We start from the raw sequence: 10,630 nt of genomic DNA on the forward strand, positions 1-10,630 counted from the left end.
TAATTATGTGAGAAATCAATCTCATGCCTCATTAAGGTTTTTTTGTATTCAGTGAGGAATCAAAATTGTATGATAAGTAGTGAGATGAGCATGTATGATATTAATAGAATTAAGCATCTATGTGTGTGTTTGAAATACGAAGATAGAAAATAAATTAAAACTAGTATATATCTTTATTGTGTATATTGATTTTTAGTGTATATTATTGAAATAAAAAGAAGAATCTGAGTTATTGTTCATTGGATCTATTGTTTTGTGTTTGGTTACTATGTAGAATGTGAATATTCAATGACAAAAATGCCCTTTTATTACCTTTTGACGTAGGCTATGGTGCTTGTGTTTTCAGAACGCATGTTTAAGCACTATGTTCTTCCAAATATATAAAAAGAATTGGAGCGTAGATGACGTTTGATTTTATTTTACATACATATTGACATTTACAATATCTTATTACATATTCTACATCTGATTGGTTTTAGTGTCTGTTCTTATAACACGTGTCGTAAAGTAGTGATTAACTTTTAATATAGAATTATGAAAGGCGAATGAGATCCCTTGAGATAATTGACAAGTTTAGTTGTCCTTAATTTTGAAAATATGTCTTATCCGAAAATAAAAACCCACCAAGAACTATTCCAATGCATGCAGGGCTTCTATGTCATTCAGAGTCAGTCAGAACATTTTTGATTAAAACAATCCTTTACAACACCAAGCAGTTTAAATTCACAAGTATTCATATTCTAGAAAAGAATTTCTCTTTAAAAGTACGCATCGTACTAATTGATAAGTGATGCTATCAAACCTAAATAGCTGAAACAGTAAGTTTGAATAGCTTTTCTCTATCAAAGGAACTTAAAAACAGTTGAAAAATATTTAAAACAGCTGCAATTGCTTTGTAAATCAATTCAAAAAAATATCTATAACGTTTTATAATATTCACAATTTTTCAGTAGAATGCATTTTTTTCGTAAGATGGCAAATTCCTTTAAAATTTCGTAAAATTATTGGAAAAATGCTCATTACACAGGAGTGCACGTTACAATTGTATTTACGAGCATATTTTAATATTAGGAATACATGTTACGACGGTATGCGATGTGCAAAGTCAAGTGTGCGGATGAACGTTATGGTGATTTGTCTGTGCACATACTTAAGTGTGAATCTGCACCCTACAGTGGTATGTTCCTGCAGAGTCCAAAGTGAGGGATGCACGTTATGGCAATATGTCCGTGCACAATCAATTGTGTAGAACGCACGTTATGGTACGGAGTATCTTCGTGCACACTCAAATGTGAAAAATGCACGTTACAGTAGGAGGTCCGTGCACAAACTAGTGTGAAGGTGCACGTTACGAATGGTAGATAAGTGCACGGTCCAGTATGTGGGATGCACGTTACGATGATGTGAATACGTCTTGCTTAAGGCCGGGTACACGAGGCTGGTTGCATTCCTTTACTTTATGTAAAGTATCTTGTAATGATTGATTCAGATTTTATGTGATTGTAAAAAAAGATAATTTCATTTATGGAAACTGCAGGAACAACGTGCACAATCGCAGAAGCGGGGACCGCCAGAAGTGTATGCGTGACCGTGATTTGAAGCGGACAAAATGGTCGGTAATTATTCAAAGACTTACAGCGTGTTATTGAAATAAAATTAAAATAAATCTAATTATCCATAAGAATTGTACGGAATAACACGATTACTTACAAACTACCAATAGCAATATTGGGGATTAGATATACTTTGAAATACCAAAACTCTTCGACAATATATATGTATGACACATACTATTTTTGTTGTACCTAGTATTTTATAAACATTTTATAGTATTTAATAAACAAAAAAGTGATTCCTAGGAAAAAAAGTCAACTTCTTTTGACCAAAAACTTTCTTCATAAAGGTTTAATCAGTGTTCTGAAGAGAATAATTTAAAAAAAAACCTTCTAAATGTGTTTGACCATATTTCCTAAGGGGTGTGGCAAAGATCCTGTTGCGAAAGGGGCCGTATCTCATTTTTAATTTTATCAAATGTATTGCAAAGCAGCGTTTTTTTTTCTTTACCAATTTTCATTTAAATGTAACATTTGTCGCCCTCGCTGCAAGACGCATGGATAATAAATGGAACCCGCGATATATAGGTCACGGCCCCCGCATGTGCGATTGTACACGAGTGTAGATATGATATTTTGATCCCTAACGATTTTTCTGCGTCCGTCTGTCTGCCCGTCTTTCGGTTTTTTTGTCCGTCTGTCAGCCTGTCTGTTTCACTTCAGCTTTCAACATTTTTTGTCTTTATGCGTTTAAGGAATAATATGAAACTTTCTGAATAGCTTCAAAATGTCAAACAACAGATCACATTTACCTTTCTGAAGCGTCTGGTCGACATGTTTTTTAACAAACAGACACTGCTGTCATGAAAATTTAAAATTAGGCCCATCCGCTTGCAAATGAATCTTATAAGTCTTGGTTTTCCGTCCACTAGAAATTTTAGAACTTTCAGTTGAATCTATTTTTTTTTGTTACTTAATTCGTATAAAAGGAGAAAATATATGGAATGGAAAACAACTTTTTATAATTGAGTAATACTTTTACAAGGAACAATACTGTGCATGCATGTGTATTTTAAATTCTTAATTAAATTTTTAAATTAATGCACATTTCGTGATGCAAAACTTAAACAAATAGACAGGTAACGGATCTTGCCTCTGCCGTTTTTGCCGTTTAGTGTGTGTGATGAATGCGTGACAGAGAGGCAGGAAACGGTGAATAATAATTAGTGTATAACCATTTTCTATCATAAAGTCAAAGACGAAAATAAAACCATGTTAATTCAACTTAATTCCAAAATGGAAAAGATATTCAAACTTTATATTGTAATATCAATTTTCGGTCTATCAGGTAAATACTGAGTTTCAAATATAACTTTGATTTGTTGTTTTAAGATTTTTAAATGCAATATAGCAACTCTATAAGTCGTTTTTTCCTGACTATGTAACATTTTGTTTGAAGATATCCACTGCATGCGTACACCACGCTTTTTCACGACAAAGGACTATGGATACATGTACTTGAACGAGTATGGAATTTCAACCAGTGGTTTAACATTCATCACTTTCCAGGTACAAGCATGTAGCGACGTCCATATAGCCTTAAAATCACATATGAAAGAACAACCAATCGAAATCGCTTTAGGTGGATTGAGAAATACACGATCTTGTATACGGCTCACTCCAAGAGGCAATTGCTTAGTAACAAACCTAGGATCGGTTTTGGATTGTAAAGGATACCGCTCTTTTACTGTGTATTGGGGAGACAGACAAATCCTTGTAGAGAAAGGAAATACCACGGCTGAGAAGTCCAGCATATTTCTCAGCCTTCCTTTGAATTATAATCTTGATGACGTGAACGTAGGGATATCTACTGGCTTTGGATCATCTGGAAGATGGATAATTGAAGGTATGTGTTTGGAGAATTTATACAATTTACGATTCCCTTCAGTCCTAAGCGGCGCAAATAAGTAATGAAATACTGAACAACACGAACGTTTTATGGTTTTTAGATAACTCAAAGTTCGACGTAGCTGCAAGTCTGTAGTTCCAGGTGTTTAACAATTCGGATGGACGACCTGTGATCTACATTACGGCGGACTAATGTTGCACTAGTTTTAAACTGATAAACCTTATTTCCACACAGATCTGTGTAGAAAATTATAGCCATTCAATTTTACAATCCATTTACCACTTATATCGTCACTCTTTTTGCTACAAACCTTTTCAAACACACGTTAACAGACCCCGGAAATTAAAGTATGGGAAAAATAAGTGCAGATCAAAAGTCGCCATTTTTACATGTAAGTAAACTCCATCATTTCAATTTACGAGGCTTGTAATGGCGTTTAAAAGAATATCAGAGACAGGTAAAGTAACGATATTTGTAGTAAAATTTCTGAGGATTTTCTTAAGAATGCAATATTTGTACAGGATGTGTTTTGAAATAAGATAAATCAGTCAAATACAAGCGCAATTCTTTTGTGCGCCATAAATCGCAACTTTTTAACACGCATGAATCTATAGCTCTCAGGTTGTCATCCGAATTTTTTCAGACCGGGAGCTAAAAGCCTGCAGCATAATACGGAACAGGACCGTTAGTAGAATTAAGTGATCATATCAAATGAATCAGACGTTATATAAATACGCAAAATTGACACAAACAGTTGGACATTGGGCTATTTCCGTTCTGTCGAGATCTGACGAATATATTAACCATCTGTGATGTATAGCAGTATTATAATTTTGATGTAGGACCGGCAGACCAGTTAACATTGAAATTACATTTACCAGCAGAAAAAAATTCGTTTTGTAGACTTATTTGATGGTAATAACTATACAGAAGGCCATTTACAAGAGTAAACCAAAACGTTTTAATGCAGTAGATTTTTCTTTTTGTCCTATTTTCATAGTAAATTGAGCAAGAGAAGGACACATTTTAAAGATAAGCACTTACACCATATTTAAAAGAGTCAATAAGCTGTCAAAAGCGTGGTAAAAGTTTTGAAAATAAAACATCTCTAACTCCTTTTTCCCTTTGAAAATAAATGAACATGTATCACTGTTATTTGCAGATATCCACTGCATGCGTACAACACGTATTTCTACGACCAGAAAATATAGATACAGATACTTGGACGAGTATGGAATATCAACCAGTGGTTCAAATTTTATCAGTTTCCAGGTGCAGGCATGTAGCGACGCCCATATAGCGTTAAAATCGCAAATGAAAGAACAACCAATCGAAATCGTCATAGGTGGGTGTAGAAATAAACGATCTTGTATACGGCTTACTCCACAAGGCAATTGCTTAGCAACGAATCGAGTAGCAGTTTTAAATTGTAAAGAATACCGCTCTTTTACTGTATATTGGGGAAACGGAAAAATCGTTGTAAGGAAAGGAAATACCACGGCCAGAAAATCCAACATATTTCTCAGCCTTCCTTTGAATTATAATCTTGATGATGTAAACGTAGGGATATCTACTGGATTTGGGTCTTCTGGAAGATGGATTATTGAAGGTACGTATTTGCAGAAGGTATACAAATCACGAATATCTTCAATTTTGTATGGTTAACCTATACTTTGCACTCAAAGGGCTTAATTTGGAAAGCCTAGTTTTGAACTAGATTTGCATTCTAACAATGCATATACGAAAAATTACTATGTGTCTACATGCTACTTTTTTGTCATCACCTCTCAGACACGTGTACACTGTTACAAAAATTATTGACAATATTTGTTAAAAATATAAATTTTAGGTAAATAAGAACTGGATGTAAAAATATAAATTTCTTTCTAAACAATCTCACGTAAAACGTTAATAAATATTTACGCTCTAGAAACCTGACGATCAGAGTACAGTGAAAACATGGACATGTTAGGCACATATCCGTTTTGGTCAATTTAAGTAATAGATATACCATACATTTTGAACTGTTTTATGGTCTTGTGTAAATAATACCATACTTTGATTCACGACCCTGGATATAACATCACAAGACGAGGTCAAGTGAGTTTACCCAGGTATGTTATTCACAAACCGTGGTATAATTTACACAACACCACAAAACAGTGAAACTCTATATTGTATACATTTTTTAACCGATGATTTAGCTTTTAAGTGGTGTCTTTTATGCCTTTGTGTTTAAACTTGGCATCGCTGAACACTTTTTTAACGCATGATAAAAATATGCCGTTGAGGGCCCTAATGTCACCAACCTTGCATCATTTTCAGAAAATGTAGAAAGGTTTGTCACGTGTCTTACTAGCTGTTATCCAATTATTGCGGCCAACATGGTCAAAGTGCCAGAATGGAACTTAAAAACTCTGATAAAATTTACGATTATTGAACATTGTGCCATAAAACATCCTCAGCAATGCATAGCAAAAGGCGGAAAAAATATAGAAGTTTACGTTTATAGTTTCTGAATTTTGGAGGTTTACATTTTAATATTTGATTCCTTGCACATGAACCTCGAACGAACTGGTAAACAATTTTAACATAAAAAGTGCCGCATTCGAAAACCACGTTGACGACGTTAATTCAATGGGTTCGCGCATTTTCACCGAAGCCGAAGAAAAATTAAACGTACTCTGTCAGAGGACCCCTTGATGCCCTTTTGGTGAATTATCCCAGAAGTCGCGATGATATCTGTGGAGGAGGCGCCTGTGTCTCTTAATTGGAAAAATAAACAAACAGATGTAATTAAACGTGCAATTCCTTTTTCATTTTATGCGGGCAAATAATGTCCAAGTGTTGTGGACTTTTTTTCAAAACCTCACGTTTTCCGGACCGAGAGATTTATTGTCATATCGGTAAAAATAACATATGTACCTGTGTGTATTTGATTCAAATTTATGCCGCGTTCGCCCAAACGGTTGCACAGTAAAACATATAACATAATAAATCATGTCCATTAGTGTCATTAAATCGTTTAACTTAAACAAAAAATGTTAGTTATAAAAAAAAAAAAATCCCATTATTTTGTTCAAATTTTCAAACCTATGTATCTTTTTTTTTTTTTTTTTTTTTTTTTTTTTTTATAAATTAACATGTCTTACAGAGAAGAAATATAAGACAGTCATTTAAAAAAGAAATATATTCAAATTGACGAAATAATAGAGTTATTAAAAATATAGGAATTGTTTTGTTTTGCAAGATGTGTATGCATTGATACACTAATGAAACTAATAAAGGCAATGTGCAGAATTTAGCCTTGTAAAATCTTACTAACTTTAGCCACATGCTATAAATTTCAAAAAGCAGTTTTGGTTTCACTTTTTTCTGTACAATAATAATATACAACAGGGATTTCAACCGAGTATGAATGATATGAACTTTTGCCATTTGTAGATACCTACTGTTAGCGAAATGCTTGCATTTCTAAATCACAACATATGGATACATGTACTAAGACGAGTATGGAATTTCAACCAGTAGTTCAACTTTCATCACGTTCCAGTTACAAGCATGAAGCGAAGATTATATATTTTTTAGTTTCCCAACGAATAAATATTCAATTTAAATTGTCATAAGAGGATGGAATGATACGCAGACGCGCATAAGGTTTATTACACAAGGACAGCTATGCAACAATTTATGGGGCAGTTTTGATTTGTAACGAATATCGCCCCTTTATGTAATCTGGGGAGAAGGACCATGCCTTGTCGAGAAAGAAAACACCACCGCCGAGAAATCCAACATCTTTCTTAACCATCTTTTGAATTATAATCTGACTGATGTAAAAGTAGGAATATCTACAGGTTTTGTTTTTTTCTGGAAGATTAAGTTTTGAAAATATATTTATTATTTTATAATAAACTGACAAAACGAAACATAGTCTGTTTTGAATACTCTTCGATCCTAATGATATCCATTGTCTAGAAACCCCCACATAGATAAACCAGCCGATGGGACAAAAACAACAAAACATGGTTCGCTGTTCGTCGTTTCTTCCTTTAATTAATCAAATATGTTAATATTTTGTAATATCCTGCAATTATCCATTCTGACCCTTGCCAATGTGTTCCTAATGTCTTCGACAGATGCAATTATATACATTATACACTGTGAGGATTTCCTCGCTACAGATAAATTACGTATCTTTTGATGTTGGATTGATATTTTGAAGGAACATTTTCTGTAATAAGAGACAAAGCAACTGCATTTAGCCCCCCCCCCCCCCCGTAACCAGATAGCCGTATATATATATATATATATATATATATATATATATATATATATATATATATATATATATATATATATATATATATATATATATATATATAATTTCATGATTGTATTCTGCTTTACGTTAATTAGGCATTAGCTTGTTGTGCACTCGATACGAAATAAGTGTATAGTGAACAATGTTAAAGGTCATTCACCGAGAGGGACAACTGCGTAGTTAGAACTCGTGGTGTTAGCGGAATAACCAGGAAGAATAAAACTCTCGATGATGATTGGACTTTGGAAAGCGGTCAACGGATGCAAGACTCTTAACTGTAATTAACCTTTAATAATGGACTTCGTTATAAGTCACTTACGAACTGTGACCCGAAAGGATGTTCTAACAATTGCTTATTTTATTTTACTGATTTTTATACTTATGATTTGATTAATAATTGGTAGATGGATTTTGGATTGATAGCAGATTGATTATATATTGCTTTTATACCACTAGACGATTACAGTGCTTAATAAATATCATAAAACTCCAACTGACTTATGATTTCAAAAGTCTAAAGAATAACAACAGAAGGATCACATAGACTTTTATGATGCCAGTGATCAGGATAATACGAAGTGCTATTGAAAAACTGAACTGTTAAGGTAAGAACTTTTCCTCAATATCTCGGTTCACTATTCCAAAGTAAATAACTCTGATCAGAAACCTATATGGCAACTGGAAATGGTTATAATAGAAAAGAATTTAAAAACCAAATGGAACAATTGGAAAATCAATTTGCGGGGATGGGTCAAAGTAAAGAAAAGGAAGGGCATGAAACAGGTCAAACACTCGCAGAACAAGAACAGGTAAAACAAAACACTTTTGAAAAACAAACTGACACATATTATCATGCAAGGTTGTATGAAACTAATGAACCTCGACACCGAGTCCCAAATCAGGATGATGATAAAGATTTTTTCATGGGTCAAGTTAAAGCTTTAACGGCCGCTCTTTCAGTGCCCCTATCTTTTGTTATAACTCCTTTTGAAGGAGATGCTAGTAAATTCAAGCGGTGGATAAAGGAAATTGAAAAATATGGTTTATTGTCTGGGAAACAGGGTCATGAACAGACTGTTGAGTCAGAATCGGATGAGAACCCTGAGTCAGAACAAAGTGAATATAATGATCAAAATTATGAGGTACCTTTGAATACCCCAGCTATGCCCTTAGACGAGGATATGGAAATTGGTGAAATAAATTCTAAAGTAGGTCTAGGCTTCACCCGTAAACAAATCCCCAAACCGCGTAAACCAGTCCCTAAACCTCGTAAGAATATAGCTGTTAGCAAACAACATCATGTAGAAAATTGTCTTGTTATTGTTGCCGATAAAATTGCCGACATGATTAAAGCAATTGTATAATGTGTTGTAAATATAAATAATAATGAGTAAACTTGCTTTGTATGTATTGCTCGCTTTTGAATAGGTACAGTAGTGTGGTCCCTTTGACATTTTGGCTGATAATGAAATACCGCAGACGTAACGGAGATTACACATATTCGAAATATCGGAACCCGCGATTATGTAAAGAAACCGTAAAACTTTGTCGTTGTAAGAAATTTAAAATTACTGGTAAAATAATAAATGTAAAGATAAACATCTTGAGTTTGGACAAGGTTGTTCTGGTTTTCATGGTTCATTATTACTTCCTCCTTACTATAATCGCGAAAGTCAATTTAATATGTCTGACTCCTTTCAGAATTTTATTGATGGCATAAACACACACACACTTTGGGATCACCTTAACATCAAATTTCCGGGGATGGGACACATTAAGATTCCCGATAAATTAAAGGATATTAAAGTTTTTCCCTATGGACACACTAATGGCGGAATTACCAATAAACAATGAACTACAACCTATGGAATCATCACCTTTGGTGTGAAGTCTTTGGATTTATGTGTTTTTAATTTTGGCAATAATGATTGTAGTTGGACTTTGTATCATGAAACGTAAGACTATCAAAAAGTTAGGATATATTTGCCGTGGTTGCTGGTCGGGTGGTCGAAAAAGGGGTGCACGTGGTGACAGGGATGAGGAAAGTTCTGGCAGAAATGTTTTGTCTGGTGTTAATCCTGATCAACGAAATTCCCAAGAGACTATTGAAATGAACCCCATAGTAAAGGACACTACAACCCCAAAGAAACCTCGCCGTTATGGAAAACCACGACGATCAATTGCAGACGCTCACGCTATTGGACCAATCACTGAAGAATTAGCATACCAGTTGACCGGAGAGAATAGGAACTCCGATCATTCGAGGCCTGAACGCTATGGACCGGACCCGGACTTGGCACGCGAATACCTTGCAGAAAGGGCGTTGATGTCTAAGAAATAGAGGAACGCAGTCGATGTTCCGCGAGGAGCAAACTCGCCATCCGCGCAGGAAGTGCCGTTGGTGTGCTTATAAAAATTGTGTATTCAAAATGTTTCAATTTGTGAAAAATGTAAAATGTTTTTGAAGTAATTATGAAATGTTATATTTGAAATCAAAATGTGATGAGCTGAGAACTGCGAATGGAATTCTTCGAATCCGAATTACACAACGTTTTCTTGATTATTGTTCCGATTATTCGAAATGGATGCAATTGTGTGAAATCAATAACTTTAGTGTAACTTTTATGTACGCTGGCCTGTGTAACCTTTATATATGCTTATGTATTTTATTATAATTCTAGCGGCGCTTATGCTTGAAGAAACATTTTATAATGAACATATGTTACCTGTGTGGAACTTTGGACATTGGACAATTCTGATTGCATTTAATTGCGATTATATTTGATTTTGATTATTTTGTATTAATTTCTATTGTTGTCAAAAGTATATATGATTATTACTGACTTT

The 10,630-nt window shown here is 34.2% G+C and overlaps 1 protein-coding gene and 1 long non-coding RNA gene across 2 annotated transcripts; both read left to right on the forward strand.

The window, feature by feature from the left end:
• Positions 1–2,748: 2,748 nt before the first annotated feature.
• LOC105329138 (uncharacterized) lies at positions 2,749–7,728 on the forward strand. Its single transcript, XM_020067584.3, has 4 exons — positions 2,749–2,901; positions 3,013–3,459; positions 4,625–5,071; positions 6,907–7,728. Exons 1-4 carry the CDS (start codon positions 2,826–2,828, stop codon positions 6,918–6,920), a joined length of 984 nt encoding a protein of 327 aa, XP_019923143.3. The 5' UTR covers positions 2,749–2,825; the 3' UTR covers positions 6,921–7,728.
• Positions 7,729–7,858: 130 nt separating this feature from the next.
• On the forward strand, positions 7,859–9,782 carry LOC136271490 (uncharacterized). The gene is made up of 2 exons (XR_010709370.1): positions 7,859–8,388; positions 9,485–9,782. It is a non-coding gene; the product is annotated as an uncharacterized lncRNA (long non-coding RNA).
• Positions 9,783–10,630: the final 848 nt, after the last annotated feature.

Source organism: Magallana gigas, chromosome 9 (assembly GCF_963853765.1).
Source record: "Magallana gigas chromosome 9, xbMagGiga1.1, whole genome shotgun sequence".
Classification (NCBI taxonomy): domain Eukaryota; kingdom Metazoa; phylum Mollusca; class Bivalvia; order Ostreida; family Ostreidae; genus Magallana; species Magallana gigas.

Excerpts from the sequence above, each read along its gene's own strand:
- LOC105329138 (XM_020067584.3), top strand. The coding sequence starts at position 2,826 with ATGTTAATTCAACTTAATTCCAAAATGGAAAAGATATTCAAACTTTAT. Across the intron at positions 2,902-3,012 it reads ATCAATTTTCGGTCTATCAG|ATATCCACTGCATGCGTACA; the intron begins GTAAATACTGAG and ends TTTTGTTTGAAG. Across the intron at positions 3,460-4,624 it reads TGGAAGATGGATAATTGAAG|ATATCCACTGCATGCGTACA; the intron begins GTATGTGTTTGG and ends TGTTATTTGCAG.